The 25,891-nt window shown below is 46.5% G+C and overlaps 1 protein-coding gene across 1 annotated transcript; it reads right to left on the reverse strand.

Annotated features, from left to right (window-relative positions):
* Window positions 1–87: 87 nt before the first annotated feature.
* On the reverse strand, window positions 88–25,668 carry LOC115479951 (digestive cysteine proteinase 2-like). Its single transcript, XM_030218295.1, is given in 12 exon segments — window positions 88–699; window positions 863–1,052; window positions 2,976–3,137; window positions 3,441–3,532; window positions 4,052–4,245; window positions 4,484–4,682; window positions 7,579–7,819; window positions 12,223–12,254; window positions 12,257–12,394; window positions 12,798–12,890; window positions 23,816–23,875; window positions 25,562–25,668. Coding segments are annotated over 12 exon segments (1,647 nt in total). The 5' UTR covers window positions 25,620–25,668; the 3' UTR covers window positions 88–511.
* Between the last annotated feature and the right edge of the window lie 223 nt (window positions 25,669–25,891).

A 25,891-nucleotide genomic window follows, 5' to 3' on the forward strand; every position in this document is an offset into this window, starting at 1 on the left:
TGCTTGTTACCCAGGCATGACATGATTTTTACTATGAATTGCAGCCCTGTCCTTCCTCAACACTCCAATTAGATCACATTGTCTCTGTCTTCTTAAACAGTTTATTGTCGAAGTCACCTCATTAGACATCCTTCCTGCAAAGGCATTTATGAATACATTCTTACATTTAAAAAAATAGCCCTGAGAGATAAGCAGAATCATCCAAGAATTTCAGTCTTGCTTGTGTCTTACCAAATCCAACCCACAAAATGCTGAGTACCTAGAGCAGCCCCTACATTGGATTCAGTTCTGGGCAAAATCCAATCTAGTGTCCAAATATAACAGCAGAGACTTAAGAGTCACTTTTGTCACTGTCCATAAGCATTTATGAGTTTTGGACACTGTGTGGTATCAACATTGGAGGTCAGCCCAATGTGTACAGCAAATTCAAACACAGGGCGCATGTCCCTTTCTGAGATCCTTCCACCCCAAGCATGCTTTCTGCTTCTCCCTCCTTGGGCAGGTGTTTGGTTCAAGCTAGGATTGGGTATGTTGCATCTGTTGCTACGCCGCAGTTATTGTCTTTCATGGACATGAGAACGTAGCCATCGTTGCCCCAGTAAGTGGACCAGGAGTTTTTGATCAGCCAGTAGTCTTCACCATTCAGGACTCCATAGCCCACAGCCAGGACAGCATGGTCCAGGTTTTCAGTCTTGTTCCCTTTAAAAAAAAAGAAAAAAAAAAGTGAAAACACGGTATTTGAATGCTTGTACAAAATGCCAATGTTAATATTTGCCAAGGGGAACCTTTATTTTCCAACCCTCCTCACCCACCCACCCCAGGGAAGTCCTGCATAGAGCTCCACCCCATAGCCCTCACTCACCACAGGTTGGCTCATAGTAGATACCATTGGCATAGAATGCAAAGGATTTGTGGGAGGCATCAATGCTGACTGCAACGGGGCCCGACTTGAAGATGGCCATTTTCAGGGCCGTAATGTTCCCAGAAGTGACATTTGTATAAGCGGAAACTTTGGCTGTCAGTTCAGACTGGTTGTAATGACAATATCCATTCTGGGGGTATTGAATATAGAGAAAAAAAGGTTAAGCCTAGGCAGGGCTTTTTTTGAGGGGGTACTGAGTACTGGCGCCTTTTCCACCCTCTGCTAAAATTGGCCCATGGACCCCAAGTTTTAATGAAAGAGCTCAAGCTCTACACACCCAATTCTGCCTTGTCATAGATTCTTTGACTGGTTGCAAGGGGCCTGGCTATTGTGGGATGGGTCCATCAGTCATCACCTCACCCCTGAAGGGTAGCCTAGCATTTGAGAACCGGCACCTTTTTTGCTAGTAAAGACTCACTGAGCCTAGGTTAAGTCAACCTAAAAGGACTGCTTTGTTTTCCCTAGAGGCACAGAAAAGCATGACCCATGCCAGGACAGAGTCAAGTCTAACTTGCACTCCAGAATTCCCTCTCTTGAATCAGTCTAGTGTCATGAGGTATGGCAGTAACGTTCAGAACATTTAGGCCACTCTTCACACAGGAAGTGGCTAAGGGGTCAATTCTATAAAGGTTGAGTAAGTTGGACACCAAAATGCACAATGGCATCTGGGTTCCCAGATTCTGTTATAAAATAGAGTAGAAGTCCACATTTGCCAACATCTAGGTGCAATCATTTATGCCATATAAAAGGCAGGCGTAAATGTGAGTATTTATTTATTAGGATTTATTTACCGCCTTTTTGAAGGAATTCACTTAAGGCAATATACAGTAAGAATAAATCAAACATGAGCAATAGGCAATTACAGCAGAATCGAACGGGGACGACCATCTCTAAGGGCGCCCATCCTGAGGACATCCCCGCGAATGGGCGGGGCATCCTGTATTATCAAAACAAGATGGGCGTCCATCTTTCATTTCGATAATGCGGTCGGGGACGCCCAAATCTCAACATTTAGGTCGACCTTAGAGATGGTCTACCTAAATGTTGAGATGGCCGACCTTAGAGATCGGCGACCTCGGTTTTCGCCAATAATGGAAACCAAGGACGCCCATCTCACAAACGACCAAATTCAAGGCATTTGGTCATGGGAGGAGCCAGCATTCATACTGCACTGGTCCCCCTCATATGCCAGGACACCAACTGAGCACCCTAGGGGCACTGCAGTGGACTTCACAAATTGCTCCCAGATGAATAGCTCCCTTTCCTTTTGGTGCTGAGCCCCCAAAACCCACTCCTCACAGCTGTACAGCACTACCATAGCCCTTAGGGATGAAGGGGGGGCACATACATCTCACATTTACCACCAAAAGTGTAACAGGTAGGGGGGGGGATGGGCCTGGGTCTGCCTGCCTGAAGTGCACTGCTCCAGGGACCTACATACTGCTGTGATTGAGCTGGGTATGACATTTGAGGCTGGCATAGAGGCTGGAAAAAAATGTTTTTACATTTTTTTTGGGTGGGAGGGGGTTGGTGGGGAGTAAGGGGAGGTCATCTCTAATTCCCTCCAGTGGTCATCTGGTCAGTTCGGGCACCTTTTTCGAGGCTTTGTCGTGAAAAAAAAAATGGACCAAGTAAAGTCGGCCAAATGCTTGTCAGGGATGCCCTTTTTTCCATTATTGGCCGAGGACACCCATCTCTTAACTATGCCCCCGTCCTGCCTTTGCTACGCTGCCGACACGCCCCCGTGAACTTTGGTCATCCCCGCAACGGCAAGCAGTTGAGGACGCCCAAAATCGGCTTTCGATTATGCCGATTTGGGTGACCCTGAGAGAAGGACGCCCATCTCCCGATTTGTGTCGAAAGATGGCCTTCTCTTTCGATTATGCCCCTCATAGTATACTACTAACAATGACAACACAATATGTAATAGAACATTTTAATTGACAGTGTAGGGTATAAGCAAAGATGGAACATATAGATAGTAAGAAGGGTTAGAAAGTAAGGTGACTAATTCAGCCTCCCGTCCCACTTCAATTTATGCCTCTAGCTTTACCTGACCCATGTATGGTCCATAGGACTCAGCAGTAGAAATGCCACCATGTTTCATAATCCACTCATAGGCCCTCCATTCTTCACCACCATCGCAGGCGTTGTTTCCAAAACCCCAGCTGCAGTCTATCAGCATTTGTTGTGACAATGGGATCAGATCACCAGTCTACAAGGACGTTAAGAGGACAAAGCTGGTTAAAGGAGCAAATCCAAGAGGAGGGCAAACTTCAGGACAAGCTGGACCATCTGCTCTGCTCAGATCTACTGTCAACTATGTCAACAATCCAGTAAACATAGCCAGATGACCCACCTCATTGAGGTCTGCCCACTTTGGGTAGATGTGCATTAATTCCCATATGCAACTCAACCCACCCTCCAACCCGTGAGTAATCTGGTCTTGGCCTTCTTCACATGGTTTCTTATTGGAGCAGGACTCAAGCTATTTTTATGCAATAAAGCAGGTGTCTACCTTTTGGAAGAGGGCACCTTCTAGGGCACCAGTGGTGGCAAAAGTCCAGCAGGAGCCACAGACAGCCTGGTCTTTCACTGGAGTCACTGCACCTAAGAAAGTGGGGAGAGGAATAAGTAAATGTAATATTTAATAGCTAGAACATACCAGGATATCTCTACTAAAAAGCAGTTTTTATGGATGGGGGTGGGGAAGATGAAAAGCAATTATCGCACCCTCCTCCAGTCAATAGGAGTAGAGGCAGACAAACTCCAGCATGCTCAGAGCTCCCTCTATTGGCAGCTCCTTAAAGTACACAAGGACATAACACAGGCCCATATTATGGTTTTTTTTTTGTTGTTTTTCTGGGGGGTAGGAGGAGGGATACCTTCTTGTTCCTCTGCCCCTACTTGGCCTGATAATTACATCTTTTTGGTTGCTGAGGTCAAACAAACCCATCTTCAGTCCCACTCCCAAACTCTATATTGTGTTGGACAACGTATTGGCCAGGCCATGGCCCCATTGGCCCACCTTATTCTGCTGCCTGAGTCCAAATACTAACTACTATACAGATTTACAAAGGCCAAACCAGTGCCTGAAAGAGCAACTACATGGACAAAACCTATACATACCATACAATCTCCAGTCTATGCTGTCTGGCAGGTCTACCCCTTCAAACTGCTCCGCTGGGAATGGCAGTCCACCATTGGGGACCTTGCTGATCTGCCGCCCTCGCAATACTGCAAGCTCCTCTCCTGTGCGATCAGCCAGGTGGTTCAGAGCAAGCTTATAAGGTAGGTTGGCTCGATTTTTGGAGTGGACATACCTTATACAGTGAACAAAAATAAGTCTGGACTGGATGGATTTTCCTCTATTGACATCCATCACCTTCCTCGCCAATACCCCTCTTCCTGAATAGACTTCTAACCAAATTCAAAGCAGTGAGATTATCAGCCACAATTAAGAAAGCTTAAATTTAAAACCATCTCCTTTTATCTTCACTTAGATCAATTTACTAGATTCAACAGGGATACACTTCTAAAGACACCCCCCTTCCCCCTTACCTCATATTGTGCATAAACGTTTGCTTCCTGAGATCCAGCTCCTCTTCCTTGCCGTACTCCTTCCCATACTTCTTAGCATAGTGGTGGAAGAGCTGGTGGGATCGTTCCGACCCTTGCTCTCTCCCAAAATAGTCGTGCATGGGATTCGCCAGGATCTGATGCTCAACTCCAGGGCCAGGAAACCCCTCACATTTTAACCCTTGCATCATGGTGATGGGGAGGGAGGGGGGAGTTTAAAGGGGGGGAAAAAAAAACACCTCATTCGTTAACATCTAGGACTACCCAGGCTACACAACTCTCCCTTTGTAAGGGCAGACTTATTCATGTGTCATATGGTTTTATGTATTGTGTTAACACTTACCCCCCCCCCCCCCGCCCTTTACAAAACCGTGCTAGCGGCTGCAGTGTGGTAATGCTGACACAGTCCATTCAAAGTGAACGGGCTGTGTCGGCATTATAGTGTGGCTTTGTAAAGGGGAGGGGGGTTAATTTACACATTTTTGTTTAATTTGAATTTTTTGGTTTTTTTTTTGTTAACCACTTTGACCAACTTATGTTGTGTAGGCGGAATATCACATTTAAATAAATAAATAAAATACTATGACAAACTTACATTGTGTCATAACTTAGTTTATTTAAATCAAATAAAAGCTTTTCTTTAAAATTTTAATTTCCTTCGCAAACACACTGATTTCATTGTATTTTTGTACCTGTGTCTTTATTTATTTTTTTTCCCATCCTATTCCGTTATTTATATACCACCAGTGGCGTTCCTAGGGGGGGCTGACACCCGGGGCGGATCGCTGATGCGCCCTGCCCCCCCCCCCCTGGAACAGCGCGACGCCCCCCCCGGGTGCTCGCCGCTGGGGGGGGGGTGCCGTGCGCCTGCCGGCTCTTCGTTTTCATGCTCCCTCTGCTGTTCCGGGGCAAAGGAAGCATGAAAACGAAGAGCTGACAGGCGCGTGGCACTCCCCCCCCAGCGGCGTGCACCCGGGGCCGACCGCCCCCACCCCCTTGGTACGCCACTGTATACCACTTAAATCAACCAAGGAACCAAAGCGGTTTACAAAAAAAGACATAATAAAACATTTTTTTAAATACCTATCAAACAATAGAACTTCAAAGCCTTCCTAAACTTTTAATAATTTAGAACTGTTTGAATAACGACAGGAATAATATTCCAGATCTTACAAGATTGATAAGCAAAAGAACTATTGGGCATACTTTTATATCACACATTTTTAACAGAAGGAAAACCTAGTTCTAGACATAAACTGTTTGCCAGTTACATAGTCCAGCAGTTTACTTTGCTTTTATCACAAAGTGCTTCCTGTTGTTAGAAATGCCCTTATGCTACTATTAAAATATCGCTTACTAACTTCCTCAGAGTTCATTACAGGGCTATAGCCATGGGGGGGCCTGGAGGGGCCCAGGCCCTCCAGTACCCCATTACCAGTTGACCATTGGGGCTACCTGAGGTTGGAGCATTGTCACCGCTAGTCTGTTGCATGTAGATCTTATTTTCAGAGGCACAATTAAATTAAAATGGGGGAGCCTGGAGGGGCCCAGGCCCTCCAGTACCCCATTACCAGCTGACCATTGGGGCTACCTGAGGTTGGAGCATTGTCACCGCTAGTCTGTTGCATGCAGATCTTATTTTCAGAGCACTCGAGGCACAATTAAATTAAACTCTCTGCTCCTGGATATTTTATTCACCTCCCTCGCAGCAAGAGGGAAGCAGAAACACTTGCCTGCTACATCCTGTCAGCTCACTGCCAGGTCCAGCAGGTTCTGCGAGACTATGGGGCCTGCACAGAGACAAGCGGACCTAGCAGGAAGCAGGTGGTCACAGGAAGATGCTACCACTGTTTTCTGTTACGGCACAGTGGCTGAGGGGTCCTGGAGATGGGGAAAGAACTAGCAGCGGGCCCTGGAAGGGAAGAAAAAAAATGAACAAGGAACACAAGGGGTCTTTTACTAAAGATTAACTTGAGATAACTCAAGCTAATCTTTAGTAAAAGACCTCCACAGGGAGGAAAGGAAAGCTGAAGAAAAGAATGAGGAAGAGAAAGTAAGACATTTAAGAGAGCTGAGGGCACCGTGACAGGGATGCTGAATGAGCATGACACCTGGTTCGGATTTTACTTAGAAACCCCACTGTCAGCTGCATGCGAAGACAGTGACAGAGGGGTTTCCAAGTAAAGTGTGGAGGAGTGGCCTAGTGGTTAGGGTGGTGGACTTTGGTCCTGGGGAACTGAGTTTGATTCCCACTTCAGGCACAGGCAGCTCCTTGTGACTCTGGGCAAGTCACTTAACCCTCCATTGCCCCATGTAAGCCGCATTGAGCCTGCCATGAGTGGGAAAGCGCAGGGTACAAATGTAACAAAAATAAAATAGATACTATTGGAGATTCTACATGGAATGTTGCTACTAGTGGAGATTCTAAATGGAACGTTGCTACTATTGGAGATTCTACATGGAATGTTGCTATTCCACTAGCAACATTCCATGTAGAAGGCTGCGCAGGCTTCTGTTTCTGTCAGACTCAGAGAAGCAGAAGCCTGCGCGGCCACATTGGTGATCTGCAAGGGCCGACTTCTACATGGAAGAATAGCAACATTCCATGTAGAATCTCAAATAGTAGCAACAGTGGAGGAGTGGCCTAGTGGTTATTGGTGGACTCTGGTCCTGGGGAACTGAGGAACTGAGTTCGATTCCCACTTCAGGCACAGGCAGCTCCTTGTGACTCTGGGCAAGTCACTTAACCCTCCACTGCCCCATGTAAGCCGCATTGAGCCTGCCATGAGTGGGAAAGCGTGGGGTACAAATGTAACAAAAACAAAAAAACAAAGTCCCCCCCCCCCTCTCCAAATCAAGTCAGGCTACACCACTAGTTCGTTACCTTCAGATCTAACAGTTGCAACTATTGCGCAAAACCAAATGACTTATGAGGAAGTAAACATTATCTGCGAAATTGTTCCCATAAATTCACTGCTGCCTTTCTGTGGTGGATCTGTGAAGCCTCAGAAGCTGACTTAAGTCCCCTGAATCCTTTTCTAGGTTGGATTTGGAGGCCAGGGATCATCTATTCTTACCTTTGGGAAGTTGGAAGACACCGGGACAGACATGGCGTGAGAACCTGTAGTAAGTTACTTCGTACTTGTCATAGTGAGACCCCAGCAGGCTGTTGTAACCTCTCATTTCATAGTGGACAGGCTCTGCACCCCGGCTGGAGTTGGTCACCCACAGGGTGTACACATTCTTCTTCTTACCCCAGATGGTAACATTTTGCCACACTGTGCAGGGTTTTCTCCTGAAATGCTCCTTTCTCACCAGCTGTATGAGAACAGAGACAGTGCTGTCATACCATGGGAGACTGCCAACACTAGACACCTTATTGTCCAACTTCCATCTTCCCACTACTACATGCAGGGCCGGTCTTAGGCAGAGGCGACCAAGGTGGCCGCATAGGGCCCCGCGCGGCGTGCCTCAACTCTGCCTCCGACCTCCGCTCGGACGACCACAATGCGCATCATGATCCCGCTTGGCCGCTCCGCCCCTGCCACCAGCGCCCACCCCCTGCTTGGGCCCGCTGAGCCCGCCGTCAGCTGAGCTCCCCGGACCCCGACATTTGCAGCGAGCCAGCGATGGCCCCGACAGACAGTTGCAGCGACGCTCAATGCCCCGCCTTCTGATGAGGTATTTCCTGTTTCCGCGAGGGCGGGAGTCACTGAGCGGGAAAAGCTGGAGCCTGGTCTGAGGTGAGCCATCGCTGTGGTGCGAGCGAGTGCGTGCAGTGGAGTAACAGACAGGGCTACAGTTTGTGCCATTAAGGCAAGGAATGATAGCTTTTTTTTCTTATAAGGAACCGAACCTTTTTAAATTAAAGTGGTCTTGTTGATTTGCAAATGGAACCTGAAGATTCGTCATGTTGCCCAACTGCTCATTTCCATTGTCATAGGCCTTTCCCTTCATTCCTCCCTCTCTATACTGCTTCACAATTTTAAAGACTATTGGGCTATTCCTTCACTCCATAAAAAAGGAAACCACCAATAAATAGCAAAAAAGCATTAAGAATAAACTTCCTGAGCCCCTACGTCTTGCCCCATCCTTGGCCACCTTTAAATCTAGACTGAAAGCCTACCTCTTTAACATTGCTTTTGACTCGTAACCACTTGCAACCACTCGCCTCCACCTACCCTCCTCTCTTCCTTCCCGTTCACATTAATTGATTTGATGTGCTTACTTTATTTATTTTTTGTCTATTAGATTGTAAGCTCTTTGAGCAGGGACGGTCTTTCTTCTATGTTTGTGCAGCGCTGCGTATGCCTTGTAGCGCTATAGAAATGCTAAATAGTAGTAGTAGTAGTCTCTTGTAACCAGAGCTAATATTGTGATGTCATAATGCCTCAGGCCACCAATAAGAGCCAACCTCATCAGTGATGTCACAATGGCTTGATTGTCCTATACTTGGCTCACTTTTATTACATAGCTCTTTGAGCAGGGACTGTCTTTCTTCTATGTTTGTGCAGCGCTGCGTATGCCTTGTAGCGCTATAGAAATGCTAAATAGTAGTAGTAGTAAGATTCATCATGAATCGTAATGCTTTTTTGCTATTTATTGGTGGTTTCTTTTTTTATGGAGAGAAGGAATAGCCCAATAGTTAAGAGGATTAAGAGAAGTCCAGGCTCTGGATTCTTTTTGTATGCTGGTATTTTGTTCAAAATAGAAAAAGAGCGGATGAATCTTTTCAATCATTCATTTTTTTTCTTTGTTTATTTTACTTCAATATTTCTCATTTGTTATATTTATATGATTCCCTAATAGGTGATCTGTAGAAATGATCAGATTTCTCTTAGGTCCAATATTCTGTGATTCACCTCACACCTCGGTAGATGAACATATTTTTATAAAAGGTTTTGTTTTTACAAAGGTTAACATATTTCAATATTTTGCATCATTTTCAATGCCAGCATTTCTTCTGCTTTTTGGTTTTCAACTTTGTCATATATATTCTTAAAAAGTGATATATTGAATAATCTTATCAATGGGGCGGAGCTGGGGTGGGGGCAGGGCTAGGATGGGGCCCCACCAAATTGGTCTGCACAGGGCCCCGCACTTGCTAAGACCGGCCCTGACTACATGCAGAATCTTGATGTAACACCATGCCTGTTATCTACCTCTTGATACAGTACAGCATATGCAGTGCTACTTTGTAGCAGTGCATCAGCTTCTACCAGGATCTCCGGTCTCCAAGTCTATAGGTCAAGGAGAGCCCGTTGCTTTGAGGGAAGAAGCAACACATCGGAAAGGTGCAAAAGGGTCTCTCGTTTTAGCCAGCTGAGTCTGCAAGAACTTGATGCCATCCGAAGGACGTGACAAGCAGGTTTACAGAGCTAATCACTTAAAAAGGGGAAGAAGGAAGCAGGAGCCATCAGTCTAAGTTCCTTAAAAAGAAGAGCTGAGCAACTAGAAACTAGAAGCCGTCAGGCGTAGAAGAGGAAGTCAGGTCTCAAGACTAAGAAGCAGGTCAGTGACTAACTCACCACACTGCTTTAGATACTGGAGACTTACATGTTTTAGTCTTCATTCTAGATCCAGATGTGAGCACAGGATCCAATTTTTTTTGTACTGATGGGGATGTTACACTCAAATTACTCAAGACTATGGTGCTCCAGCATCCATGGAGATGGCACCTATGGATGCAAGCATATTAATGGAGTCTGCACCAAAGCTGCAGACCATTCTCATTTAGAAGTGGTCCCGCTCTACAGTATTCAGGCAAGTTGACGTTCATGAGCAACTCAAGGAGATTATGCCAAAGAGCACCAAGTGTACCAGGGACTTGGACTCAACAATACTTCTATTGGCAAATACCAGATTCTCTGTAAATTTGTTATCACTCAATTGCTTTTCAGCACTTCTAGTATCCCTTACCAAATGTTATATTTAACTTCTGCCTTCAATACTCATGTTCACAACAGAATCCAAGTGCGATGAACGTTCACACAGGGGGGTCTATAGATCAGATCTTTCTGCACCCTCAGGTCAGCTGGGAGATGCTCTGAAAGCAGTATTCACAGCTTCCCTGCTCCTTGGGGAGGGGAAGAGGAAGGAGGAGTCATGTCTATCACTAAGACCACCTGGGGACAAATTTAAAGCATATGAGACTAGGCTCCAGGAGGGTATGATCAGGGACAGTGATCAGACTAAAATGGGAAGGTACTGGGTGGATCTTTGTATTGGAGAAGAAAGTCCCTAGGTAGGGTGTGAATGACAGTTCATGTCACAAGGATCCCCAGCATTGGTTCCAAATGAACTAGAAGGAGCCACAGGGGAAAAAACAATGGGGAGGGGGGGGCATAATATTCTGTTGGCAGCTGAATTAGACTGGGATGTGCTGGCATGCTAGGAGTTACCTGGGTATTATGAAATTTAAAGGCAGTATCTGGATATCTGCCTGGTCAACATCTTGCTATCCTAAGTTAACCGGATGGTTATCTAGGTATCACTGTTGAATACCAGCAGTGGCTGGATATTCCGAGCCGCACCCTGAATCCACCCCAGCACTAATCAGATAGTGCCACTGAATATCCTCTCTGATCACCACGGCACTATCCATTATAGGCCACTGACTATCCTGTGGAGACCTGGTCAGTGCCTTTCTGACTTGGTTAACCAGTGCTGAATAATCGACCCCATCAATGTTACACACCCTTGATAAAAATGATCAAATGTACTATACAGGAAAAAAGGAGGGGGGGGGGGGGGGGGTCCTTACAATTTCCACAACAACCTCAAGCAGAAACAACAAGGGTGAAAGCGAGGACAGTTCCAAATGACCAAGGCAAACAAGGAGTAAGAGGTGGCAGAGATGACAACGGTAACGGAATTCAAACATGTGTGAGATATACATAAAGGAATCCTGGGCAGAAGGAATGGATCCTCAGAAGCTTAGCCGAAATTGGGTGCCAGATCCGGTGGTGGGAGGCGGGACTGGTGTTTGGGAGGCGGGGAATAGTGCTGGGCAGACTTATACGGTCTGTGCCAGATCCGGTGGTGGGAGGCGGGGATAGTGCTGGGCAGACTTATACGGTCTGTCCCAGAGCCGGTGGTGGAAGATGGGGTTGGTGGTTGGGAGGAGGGGATAGTGCTCGGCAGACTTATACGGTCTGTGCCCTGAAAAAGACAGGTACAAATCAAGGTAAGGTATACACATGAGTTCATCTTGTTGGGCAGACTGGGTGGACCATGCAGGTCTTATTCTGCCGTCATCTACTATGTTAGTTTATTTGACAAAGTAAACTGTCGGCACAATGACTTCCTCAGGGGTCAAGACGGTTCAGATAAATCAGCTTCACAGAGTATGTAAATGGAGAAAACCATGAAAATACTGGAGCAAAATACGCTGCATGCCGTGGTAACCAGTCCTCTCTGGCTTCTCAAAGCTGATTTACCCTGAGGAAGGCATTGTGCCAAAATACGACCCCTGTAGGGTCTTTTGGGTCAGTTTACTTTGGCAAATAAACTTTTGGATGCTCTTACTCCTTGTTTGCCTTGGTCATTTGGAACGCTCCTCACTTTCACTCCTGTTGTTTCTTCCAAATGTACCATACACCAGGAGATCTGCCCCTCCCTCCCACAAGTCATTCAGACATCCAGTTTTGGAGTGAAAAGGGGAGTTAAAAGAGTTACGTTACCTAGACAAGCTGAACAGATTTCTTCCAAAGAAGTCTCACCTTAAAACCTTCCAAGCTGGGGAGGACACTCTGGGAAGGATGGGTTGCTGGGCAGTACCATTGATCTGGAAACACTTCCTGACATTGACCTCTGTTTCTGTGGTTTCTGGGGTAATTTTATAACCAATGCCAAAAGGCTTCTCAAAGCCGTGCTGGAAGGTGATGACTTGCCCTAGAAGGAGACCAGAGTCAACTCTAATGGGGCAGAGTAAGAGACAAAATTTGAAAGACCAGAATCAAGCGCGGGGAGGGGATCCTGTCTCATTCTGCGAAGTATACCATCCTCCTCCCCCTATTCCTCCTATGTCTTGCACCTTCACTACCACAGACATCAGACAAGCACCATGCAGATTACTGGGGAAGTGTCAGCATGTAATACATTTCTCTTAAAGGAACACATTTAGAGAAAGAGCAAAGCCAAGTAGATCAGCCAGAAGATTTGTGTAACATTTGTAATACAAGTTTTTTAAGTTCCCATGTGATATAAAGCCAACACAAGCTAGAACTCGCTGAATACTATAGGGCTGTGGTGGATGGGGGGTGGGAAGGAGAGATGAGTCCCAAGTCCTGCTTACCTTTATAGAACTCAATGCGACTCTCTTCACCTGACAGGTTGTACCAGGCCTCGAACGGTTCCTCAATCTCAGCATATGGCAGAATGAGAATCCCTGAAGGAAAGGAAGAAAACAACCCCCCCACAAAAGCATGTCAGCCAGGAAACATAAATGGAGATCAGATGGGAGCCCAGCAAGAATCACCAAGAACCCGTTTAGGAATAGGAGAGGAGGAAGCGGGGCAGGTTTAGCAGCACGGCAACTATTTTGAGATTATTTCCAGAAAGAAGGGGTAGGAGGGAGGGTAAGGAGAAATGAGGGAGTAGATGAAGATAAGGGAAGGTGGGGGGGGGGGGGGGGACAGAAGTCATGTACAGGAACAGAAATAGGAGCCAAGATCTGAGGACATTTTAGTTGCCAATTGTCGGACCATTCTTCAAGCTTCATTAGATCCTTCCTCATGCCATCCACATCCTCAAGGGTGTCCACCCTATTACAGAGCTTGGTATCAACCACAAAGAGACAAACCTTACCAGACAGTCCTTCTGCAATATCACTCACAAAGATGTTAAAAAGAGCCGACCCGAGGACCGAACCCTGCGGTACACCACTGATGACATCCTTTTCCTCAGATCAAGCTCCATTTACCACTATCCTCTGTCTCCTCCCATTAATCAGTTTTTAACCCAGTCAGTCATTTTAGGTCCCATACCGAGGGCACTCAGTTTATTTATCAGTCACCTGTGCGGGACCATGTCAAAAGCTCAGGGCCGCCGAAGGGGGGGGGGGGGGGAAAATCTCCCCGGGCCCGGCCTCCAAGGGGGGGCCCGGCGCTGGGGTTTCTCTCTCTCCCCTGCTCCTGATGGGCCCCGAGTGATCACGTCCCAACAGGCGCAGGAGAGAGAACTCCAGCTCCGGGCCCCCTTCCAGCGTTGCTCTTCGCTCGCCTCTACTGCCGTGCCGAGCGGCTGCTTTTCCCCTCAGGCGCATGCTCAGTTTTGAAACCGAGCATGCGTGACAAGAGAAAAAAGCAGGGGCAGGGCAGGCATGGAGTGAAGAGCAGCGCTGGATTCTTTCGTGGGGGGGGGGGGGGCCTCGGGATCCCCGCCAGCCCCAAGGTATCTCAGTTGCAGCAGCGATCCTGGGGAGAGGGGGCGGCAGCAACGATGGTCTGTGAGGTGGGTGGCGGCAGCAGCGGCCCTGCCCTGGGCCCAGACAAGTCCCTCTGCGGCCCTGCAAAGGCTTTGCTAAAATCCAAGTAGACTACATCTAGAGGCCCCTCCCACATCCAACTGTTTGGCCACCCAGTCAAAGAAATCAATCAGATTTGTCTGACACGACCTGCCTCTAGATGGCGCTAGATGTGGTGTACATGGATTTTAGCCATGACATGGCTCCAATGCAAGCTTGTTTTGCACTGAGCCCTCTGGTCTCCTGTAGTGTTTGGAGGAGGTGGGAAAGGAGAAACAGGGACTTTCCACAGATGTGCCAGATTTTGCAGCCCTTCAAAGCACTGGGGGAGACTGGGGACCTGATTTAAGTCAATGAAATCTAGGGACACAGTCAAAGCAGGAGGACAAGACTGCAGTGATTAGAGTACATTCCTAGTACAGTAGCTGCATAGGTTATTCACCCTAAATCCAGCTAAAGTGTTTACTAAAATATTTATTGCTTAATACTGTTTGGTAAACTGTTGGGCACAAGTAAGCAGAGACAGATAAAAAAATGTTTAACTAGTCATGTGTTAAGCAATTCGTGCCTGCAAATTCTTGCTGATTCAGATCAAGAACACCTGCCAAGATCTGGTTTTGAAGGCTTGTGGTCAAAGTTTAGACACTTCCAAAACCCTCAGCACTTTACAAAACCAGAACACTGTAGCAGTTACTGCATGGTAAGAATCTTAAAAGGGAACTTTAAAACAATAGAGGAAAAAAAGATCTTTGAAGTCAGAATGATTAAATATTTTGACACCCACCAGACAGGACTTAAAGATCTGGGTTTTCTAGCCCATTATAAACCATAAAATTGTACTGCTTTGAAAATTGTACTGCTTTGTCACCCTCCTGTCTCCATGCATATCTCACCTGTCCCTCTTCCTGTCTCTCACCTGTCAGTGGAATGCTTTGATGTTTCACTCAGTGGCGTAGCCAATGGTGGGCCTGGGTGGGCACAGGCCCACCCAGTAGCAGCAGAAGCATGATGTGGCTGGCAGGGATCCCCAAGCCCCACCAGCTGAGAACTCCCAACAACTGTCCCTCTTGCATACCTTGTAAATAGCAGATCTTCACCTACAGCGAGAAGCGACTGATGCGTACTGTTCACATCAGCCCCACAGCCTTCCCTCTGATGTATTCCTGCCTGTGTGGAAATAGGAAGTTGCATCAGAGGGAAGGCTGTGGGGCCAACATGAGCAATGAAAATCTGCTACTTAAAAGGTATGTAGGAGGGGGGGGGGAATGTTTGAGAGACCATATGGCATGCAGGCAAGAGAGGGAGAGACCAAATCACTTGTGGAACAGGGCGGAGTTCTTCTGCCCACCCATCTTGGGTCCAGGCCCACCCAAAATTGGGTGTCTGGCTACGCCCCTGGTTTCACTTATATATACTGTCATCTACCAACGTTTGCTTATTTCCGAGCTGACGAAGAAGGGCAACCTTCGAAAGCTAGTCAAGAAATGTATTAAGTTATGTCCAATAAAAAAGGTATCATCTTATTTTCTGTTCCATGTTTTATTTCTATTGATTACCTTTAAAAGTGGACTAACACGGATACCGCACCTCTCTACTCAAAACCCTCACATAAACCTCATGCGTAAGCAGAAGATTGCAGCCTGCTATGGCAGGTTAGACTACATGGGATCTTATTAAAGCCTAACCGCCAGTGCCAAACACTTAAAGGTCCACATTTTACAGTCATTTCCAATGGAAAAGCTATACAATAGAATAATCAAACAATCACGTTAATTTACTCACCTCAGGGATCAGGGCTGTGCCGACACGGTAAGCGAGGTAAGCATGGCAGGAGGGCGCCGTCCTCTGGGGGGGCGCCCCGCCGCACCATGCTTACCTCGCCCTCTTCTCCCCAGATCCTTGTCCTTTTTTTTTTTTGTTTAAATTTACCTCTCCGGCGCGTGGCAGCGTAGCGTTAGTGAGGAGGCAGCGCTCCCCCGCCCTGACGTGTCAGTCTCTTCCCTTCGCTCGGTTCCGCCTTCTTCTGACGTCAGAAATGACGTCAGAAGAAGGCGGGACACTGAGCGAAGGGAAGAAGACACGTCGTGGCGGGGGAGCGCCGCCTCCTTCTCAGTAACGCTACGCTGCCGCTCGCTGGAGAGGTAAATTTAAACAAAAAGGAAAAGGATATGGGGAGAAGAGGGCGGGTAGTGTAGCGATTGTTTTCGGGGGGAGTTTGGTTATGAGGGGGGCAGATGCTGCTGGTCGATATTTGTGAGTAGGGAGGGATTTTATGGAGTGTGGGAACAGTTATTTCACTGGATTGTAAAATTATTGGTTGTATTAGTTGATGTTGGAAGAGTTTTATTCTTAGTCACAAGACTAGGAATTATTAGGAAAGGAACAGAGAATAAAAGAGTATCATAATGCCTCTGTATCACTCCAAGGTGAGACGGCACCTCGAGTATTGCGTGCAAGGGGCGTATCTGAGGTTCGGCGGTAGGGGGGGGGGCAGGGGCTAGAGTGAGGGGGCACATTATAGCCCCCCCCACCGCCGTTAACCCCCCCCCCCCACCGCCGTCACCTACCCCGAGGTCCGCTTCCTCCAGCTTTTTAAAATATTGCTTCAGCTGGCAGGGGACCCCAACCCCCCGCCAGCCCAGCCGCGATCTTTAACTTTTTCATCCTCATTGTGCAGCGCGCTGTGAAAGCTGCATGCATCTTTATATCCAGTTGGATGGAGTCTGACGTCGCAGCACGTTGTAACGTCAACGTGCTGCAACGTCAGACTCCATCCAACTGGAACTAAAGATGCACAGCGCGCTGCACGACGAGGATGAAAAAGTTAAAGATCGCGGCTGGGCTGGCGGGGGGTTTTTAAAAAGCCGGAGGAAGCGGACCTCGGGGTAGGTGACGGCGGTAGGCGAGGAAGGGAGGGTTAACAGCGGTAGGGGGGTCCGGGGCAAAATCTGCGGGGGCCCAGGCCCCTGTGGCCCCACGCAGATACGCCCCTGTTGCGTGCAATTCTGATTGCTGCAGGTAAAAAAAAAAAAAAAGAAGAGGTATAGCAAAATTAAAATAGCTACAGAGAAAGGGGACCAAAATGATTAAGGGGATGGAACGACTCTTCTGGGAGGAAAGGCTAAAGAGGTTTGGGCTCTTAAGCTTAGGGGAGATATGACACAGGTCTACTCACTCTTGAGTGGACTGTAAGTAAACATGAATAGACTGATCCCTCTCTCAAAAAGTACAAAGACTAGGAGGCATGCAATGACGTTAGAAAGTCATATTTTTAAAACTAATAGAAGATATTTTTGTCACTCGACACAAAGTTGTTGAACTCATTACCAGAGGATGTGGTAAAAGAAGCTAATGTTATGAGGGTTATTTAAAAAAATCAAAAGGGTTTAGACAAATTCCTGTAGTTAAACTGTTGTTAAGGTAGACCTGAGGTCGGTAGCACAGAATCTTGCTATTTCTTGGGATTCTGCTAGGTACTTGTGACTTGGACCTTTGGTTTGACTCAATATGGCAATTCTTATATCTAAATACATACATAGGAGCCAACTTTTCAAAATGATTGGGGGTGCTTAATTTTTTTTTTACAGGTGGTGCATTTCTCCCCCCCTCTCGCCCCCCCGTCTCCTCAGAGTTCCAGACCCCAATCCCTCCCTCCCTCCCTTGAGTTCCAGACCCCCTCCCTCTCTCCCTCCGACTCGAGTTCCAGCCCGACCTCTTCTCCCACTCCCACAACAGTCCTTCGCCTGCCCCTCGCCTTCCTGCATGCCGCCCAAAAGTCATCTTACCGGGGTCCAGGCGGCAGCAATAGTGAAAGGCGACCACAAGCAGGCTCGGCGAGTTGGTGCTAAGTTCAGCCTGCCTTCCCTTCTTGTTGCTCTCAGCTTTGCCTCTGGTCCCGCCCTCATTTCCTGTTTCTGCAAGGGCAGGACCAGAGGCAAAGCTGAGAGCAACAAGAAGGGAAGGCAGGCTGAACTTAGCACCAACTCGCCGAGCCTGCTCGTGGTCGCCTTTCACTACTGCTGCCGCCGGGACCCCGGTAAGATGACTTAAGTTATAGGCGGCATGAAGGAAGGCGAGGGGCAGGCGAAGGACTGTTGTGGGAGTGGGAGAAGAGGTCGGGCAGCGGGCTGGGTCCTGGGGAACTTCCGGTTCCGGCAGGGAAATATTGGGGGTGCTCAAGCAACCACAGCACCCACAGAGTCGGCGCCAATGAATACATACATTAAACTGATTCCCCACGACGAGATCACGTGGTGCGATGAGCTGAGCGGTCGTGTTTCGCCTCGGCTCGAGAGCTCCCGCCCCATCTAATAATAACCAGCGCCGCAATTGATTGAAAAACTGATCGGGTGGTCTTACAATCTTGCATGGACAGATTTGTTACTAAATCCCCAGCTGGAATGGCACTACGTGCGGGGAAAAAAGATAAAAGACCAAAACGCTTACCCCCGATTCCAAGATGGCGGCGGCCCCAGAACAGGTAGATCAAATTTTTACAAGCTCTCAATTAGAACAAATCACGTTGGCAGTGGCGAAGGCCTGGCAGCCGAGGTGGGACGCGATGGATCAAAAGTTGGACGCAATCCATACAAAACTAGAAGGACTAGAGACCCGCACGGAAGATCTTGAAACTCGTGTCTCGGCTCTCGAAGACGATTCTCACGGCTATAATACAGACCTCCGAGACGTTAAGCAACAACTCCAAGAACACATGGAAAAGCTCGAGGACCTTGAGAATCGCTCACGAAGGAACAATCTTCGGATTGTAGGCCTCTCTGAGAACATCCCAGATAAAAACCTGTCGGAGTGGCTAGCCACGTGGCTGGCGAAAGAGCTGGCCTTGTCAGATTCTATGGGTCCACTAATCATAGAACGGGCACACCGCGTGGGACGCCCCAGAGAAAATCAAACTAGACCACGGGTGATAATAATGCGCCTGCTGAACTACCGTCAAAAAATAGAAATCTTAAATGGATTCAAGATACGCAGAGGGGAACTAAAACACGACGGACGGCCAGTGTTAATGTTCCAAGATTATTCAGCGGGAGTCCAGGAACAACGACGGAAATATCACCCTATATGCTCATTGCTGGCCCAAAACAAATGCGTTTTATTCTCCAATATCCTGCATCTCTAAAAATACTAAATCAAGGACGATGGGAAACTTTCCAGTCCCCTGAAAAAGCGAGATCCAGTTTAACAGAACAAGGCATAATAAAGAAAGAGTGAGAACATATCAGTAACATCGGGGGAGCGAGGAATAGAACATTATAGTGGCAGTAAGTACAATTTCCACATAAAAGGGGTGGGAAGCTCTCAGTAACCCAGGTGATCTCTTGCTAAATTCCGGGTTAGTGCCTGGAAAGATGGCTGAAGGGATGGTAGTAAGGGGGGGGAGGAAGGGAGGGAGGGAGGGTCTCGGGGGGGGAATAAGAATGACAATCATAAACATCACGGGAATAGCTATGTGTCATACGAGAAGATATAGTGCAAATTGGGAATGGGCAGAGCTAACCCCTAAAGCAACTATGAGGATTAACGCCCAATCTTGGAGCTGGGGAGATACACATTGTAGAGGTGGAATAGGGGGAACATTTAGAAGAACATCCGCCATGAACAGGGAAGACAGGAATTATGACCACTAGGATAATAACATGGAATGTAGGAGGTATTAGCACCCCGATCAAGAGGGCCAAGATTCTCGCAGCATTAAAAAGACACAAAGCAGATATAGCATGCTTGCAAGAGACACGCCTAACAGATAAAGAACATTCTAAACTGCAAAAATTGTGGGTTGGTGAGGTATTCGCGGCCTCGTCACAGAGTAGAAAAGGAGGAGTTGCGGTCCTGTTTAGAAAGGGGCTCCCATACAGAGCAACCATATTAGAAAAAGGGGCCCAAGGAGAATATATTCTATTAAATGTGTGGCTCCCAGGGAAAGAATTTACATTACTGGTCTTATACGGGCCCAATAACTATGAAGCCACGTTTTTCAAATCTCTAGCTGGGAAATGTTTACAGAAAGGAGGGGGAAACCTAGTAGTTGTGGGAGACTTTAACGCAGTAATTGACCCACGCCAAGACTGCTCAAATATGCTAACTTCTCATTACAGGGGAACACGAGCTAAAGAATTTCAGGGGTTTAATCGGACTCTTGACCTGGTAGACCCATGGAGAATTCACCACCCGGGAGATAAAGATTACACACATAGATCAAGAGCGCACGGGACATTTGCCCGGATTGATTATGTAATGGTGGCCCGTTCGCTATTTTATGCAGTGAAATCAGCAACTATTGGGCCTGAGGAGATAACAGACCACTCATTAGTGTGGGTGGACTTTGCATTCACAAAGGATGATAGGGGGGGGAGAGGGTGGAGATTTCCAGCACAGTTATACCAAGATCAACATTTACGAACCCATATACAAAAGACCTGGGCCCAATACCTAGAACATAATCAAGTACATCTAGATTCACAACCAGAGCTATTCTGGTCCGCTTCTAAAGCAGTATTACGGGGGGCCATCATAGCATATTGTCACATTAAAAATAAAAAAAGGGCCATTGGTATTTAAGGTTGGAACGACAATTACAAAAAGCTAAGAGAGTCCACCTACATCAGCCTACAGTAGGTAACTTAGAAACTTTAAAGGCCACCCAGGTTGCATTGAATAGCTTACTGCATGAAAAAGAACTCAAATCAGCTCTGTTCTATAAATTTAAATTACAGAAGTTTGGTAACAGAACAGGCAAAATGCTAGGACGTTTAATAAAAAACGCAGGAGTCCCAAGGACGATAACAGCAATTAAAGACCCTAAGGGGAACATTCTCACTGATAACAGAGACATAGGGCAGGCGTTTACAAAATACTTTACTGCATTATATCAGGCGGGACCACCCTCAACAGAACAGGCGACAAGAACTTACTTGAAAAAGATGGGGCTTCCAAGATTAACTGTAGAACAGGTGGAAGGTCTAAATAATCCATTAACAATGCAAGAATTACTAGGGGTGATCAAAACATTAAAATTATGGTCAGCTCCTGGTCCAGATGGATTATCCGGGGAATATTTTAAACTGTTACCGGGAGAAGCTTTAGCAGCGTTGTTAGATTACTATCAGAAAGTAGTGGACAAAAAAAAATTTCCCAAGATATGCCAACTCGGCATTGATTACACTGATACCGAAGCCAGGGAAACCTCTGGATAAGGTGGAATCTTATAGGCCGATATCACTGCTCAACGTTGACACCAAAATATTAGCAAAAATGTTGGCAGAAAGACTGGCACAATGCCTGCCATCACTGATAGGGGAGGAGCAGGTGGGCTTTGTAAGAGGTCGCCAATCGGTACACAATGTACGAAAAATCCTGATGGCCCTAGCAGCAAGCCAACAGATCCGAAGGCCCACACTGATTTTGAGCTTAGACGCAGAGAAGGCCTTTGATAAAGTAGGATGGGACTTCATGTTCTCAACATTATCAGAGATGGGCATAGAGGGCTGGTTTATGCAAGCAATACAGGCGCTATATAGCGGACCGAGAGCAGGGGTGGTGGTAAATGGTGTTAAAGAACCTGAATTCCAGATTCACCGAGGTACAAGACAGGGTTGCCCCCTGTCGCCTTTGCTATTCTTGATATCCCTGGAACCTCTGATAAGAAAAGTCTCTTCAGCCTCAGATATCCGGGGGGTCACATTGGCAGGCCAGGACATAAAAATTTTAGCATATGCAGATGACTTGCTAGTGGTCTTGAGAGAGCCCACTGACACACTGGGACCACTAATCCAGACAATAGAAGATTATGGGGGCTATTCAGGTTTCAGTTTAAACTTGCACAAATCAGTGGCACTGCCAACATCCCCAGAGGTGCGAACAGGATGGAAAGGGACATTTCCCTTGCAATGGGCACAAACCTCCATAAAATACCTGGGGGTGAATATCCCTATGAACTTGACCACCCTTTATGAACAAAATGTACAGCGATTGATGCAGGACACAAACAAACAATTGCTTGCTTGGACTGTATTGCCACTCTCCCTGATGGGGAGAATAGCTCTGTTTAACATGGTTATCGCTCCCAAATGGCTATACACTTTTCAAACATTACCACTCCACCTAACAAAGAGGGATGAGCAAAAACTGACAAAAATAGTACAATCCTTTTTATGGAAGGGGAAGAAACCACGCCTCCCTTTCTCCACAATATGTGTTCCTACAGAGTACGGTGGACTGGGTCTATTAAATGTAAAATTTTTGACTATTGCCAGTGGAATGCGTCATTTGAACGACTGGTTTAGAGGCACGCAAGACTATACCAATACATCAATGGAATTACAATTGTTTCCTGGCCTACATTTTAGTAATTATCTACATACTGGAGGACCTCCACCCCCATATATACTGCAGAAATCTGGAATAATGGGATCCGCGAAGGCGGTGTGGAAATGGATCTGTAAACTACATAGGTTTTCAGCTAAAACCACTCCATATCTGCCGATCTGTGGAAATCCTGCCTTCGAACCAGGGCTCCTCTATCCAGTTTTTGCCCGCTGGAAACGGAATGGGCTGGAATATCTGACGCAGGCAATCACTCCAGAGGGTAAGACAAAATCCTTTCAAGTCTTAAAAACTGAGTTTGCAATGCTTCCCTCAGACAGGTTCCACTACTTCCAGTTAAGACATTATATACAATCCTTATCATGGGAGGACCTGGCTGGGGATGTCCAAGAGGAATTGGCCTCGGCTTTCTCACTGACAGCACAGCAGGGGGTGCCTCTTAGGTTCCACCATAGACATATCCGTGATACGGCAGAAGAGTTGGATTACAAGAAGCTATTACTCATGTGGCAACAAGATATACCAATGAACCTTACCTTGTCCCAGCTCAAATCACATATACTTGCAATGCGAAAACAGACAATGATGGTATCGCATTGGGAGACACAATACAAGGTGGCGTTAAGGTTGTATATATCCCCCCGAAGGGCATTTCACATGGGACTCTCTCCTTGGGGAGAGTGCCCTAAGTGTCAAGAGCCGGGGGCTACTTTGGGGCATATGTTGTGGTCCTGCAGAGGTATACGCCAATTTTGGAAGGATATAATACAATGTGTCTCCGGAATGTGGTTATCAGGATGGAAGTATGATCCAGGCTTACTATTGGGACATTTGATATTAGTCCATCCCATCCCAGCAGGATTAACAGCCTTTGTGACCAAGTCTATCATAGTGGCTAAACAGGTGATTTTATCTGAGTGGATTACCAGACATTACCCCACCAGTTCTCAGTGGAGAGCCCGCATGATCGCATTAATGCGAATGGAAAGGATGGCAGTGACAGACTTTAAAGCCCAGGCAGGACGACAATTTCAGAACATCTGGAGCCCATTCCTTGATACAATGACCTCCCAAGCTAGAAGTAGAATATTGAACTTTTAATGGACACATGGCTAGACGCAGAAGTTTTTTTTTTTTTTTTTTTTTTTTTCCCAAGGAAAGGGGGGGGGGGAGGATTTGGGACTTGGGTAAGGAAGAAGGGAGGGATGGGAGGTAGAGGGAAAGTGAAAGAAGGTTTAAAGGACTAAAAAGCCACACATTACGTTTTTGTATTACAATGTTCCTTTATTCAATAATAAAAAGATTAACACAATTAAGAGGAGAGATGGTCAAGGGGAAGAGGGGAAGTAGGGGGGATAAAATGAAAAATTTGTATGACGATCTGAGTTATAGCACCATCAGTTTGTATTGGTTGGATACCTTGTATATTTGTACAAGCTTTGTTACTATTAATAAAAAAGATTTAAACATAAACTGATTCCCCACCACCCTCCATTATTATTGCTTACCTGAGACATGATACACATCCTTGAAGTCAGGAAGCATCAAGTCAGGAATGGCTTCCAACCCTGCACAATAAAGAAACATACAGGTATTAGAACTAGAAGATTAACACAGTATTCTCTAACCAGTATAACTTCAGACCTCATCAGGTATACTACTGCCTGATTCTCAGGTCCAGACCACCCTGCAAGAACATGACACATTAGCTGCTGCTCCTAAACATGCAGGAGCTCCTTTCTCTCTGCGCACAGGTGTAATCACACATACCTCTCTCCTTCCTAGAAACTGCATGAGCCTCCAGAATGTGGGAATTAACAGACAGTGTCTAGGGCACACACAGCTGATCCCTGCTATGTGTAGTAGACACACTGCACACAGTTATTCCTCCTCGTCCCATTCCTGAACCCCCACAGCACTTCCCTATGCTGGTTTTGTGTCCGCCCACACTGACTGCTTCGATGAAGTATTTTATTTATTAGGATTTATTTACTGCCTTTTTGAAGGAATTCACTTAAGGCGGTGTACAGTAAGAATAGATCAAACATGAGCAATAGGTAATTACAGCAGTAGAAATATTCAAACAACAATACAATGAGGCATATTTTCAAAGCACCGGGAGGCTAAGTTCCATAGGTTTCTATGGAACTTTGGGAGGCTAAGTGCTTTGAAAATATGCCTAAGTATGGCATATCAAAGCACTTAGCCTTCCAAAGTTCCATAGAAACCTATGGAACTTTGGAAGGCTAAGTGCTTTTAAAATATGCTTATATAGTATACTACTTACAAATGTCAACACAATACGTAATAGAACATTTTAATTGATAGTGAAGGGTAAAGCAAATATGGAAAATATAGATAGGTAAAAGAGTAAGAAGAGTTAGAAAGTATGGTGACTGATTTAAAAAAAGTCGCACATGCGGTCTGAGAGATGGTTAAATATTATCTCAGGATAGGAGATTTTAGCTGTGCCTTGGCCTTGAAAGGTTGGGCACACTGTCCAATTATTAAAGGGTGTATCCAGGTCACTAAGCACAGAAAATTCAGTCTTTAATAACATGTGTTAAGTATTAAACAAATCTGGATACTACCAACAGTACACCAGGGCTTATGAAGGGCAGCCATATAGAAGCAAGGGTGAGGGATCGAAGAAACACGGGGTAGGTGGCTCGATAAAAATGCTTCAGCCCTAAGAAACAGGTACAGTACTTAGCCACCTATGATGGCAGCAAATTAACGAAGAGCAAACTGGGATGGACTTCTGTCACTCTTGTCTGAATAACAAACTAGCGTACAGAGGCGGGGGAGACTCTTGCAGCACGTCAACAGGAAAGACGTCTGGAACTAGGGAAGCAGACTGACCAGGACTGCAGTGCAGCCCACCCTGTCTAGTACCTCGAATTCATTATCTTGCTCAGCAAAACCGAGAGGCAAATATTTTATGAACCCTGGCTCAGCACTCATGGGGGGTGGGGGGGGGGTAAGCACAACTGTATCATGTTTGCAAAGAGGAGCAGTTCTGTTCCAATGTTAATCAAGAGACACACGTGCACACCATCACACACACTCGTCTGCAAACACGTGCCGGCTTCTGCATGAAGGGCAGTGAATGAAATTAGAATCTGTGTAAGGAAGAAACACGTATATAATAAGAAAGTCACGATGGATGAGTGCAAGAGCCTGGTGCAGTAAAAGCATTTCTCCGCGGACAGTTCCTACACCAAGATCGAGAAAGCTTCAGTCCTTTTACTCACTTGCAAGACAGCTGCATAGAAAAGCCAGCAGAGCCCAGGGGAGACTGCGCGCCCCCATCGTGCAAATTCTCTTCCTCCTCCACCCTGTCACTGTTGTTCTACTATTGTAAAGAAGCCAGCACCACCTTAATAGAAAGAGCTAACCCTGATAGACAATCCTAAGAGCCAATAGGAGAAAACCACTCCTCCTCTGTAAGCAAGATAAATTAAACTGGGAGGGAGTTTCCATTGGCTTAAAATTGAGACTGAGAAACAATGTATCAACTGATTGAGCATGTGACTGTGTTGACAGGTTAGGGGCTTAAAGAGCCATTACACTACTGGTAGCAG

This window comes from Microcaecilia unicolor, chromosome 11, assembly GCF_901765095.1.
Source record: "Microcaecilia unicolor chromosome 11, aMicUni1.1, whole genome shotgun sequence".
NCBI lineage: Eukaryota > Metazoa > Chordata > Amphibia > Gymnophiona > Siphonopidae > Microcaecilia > Microcaecilia unicolor.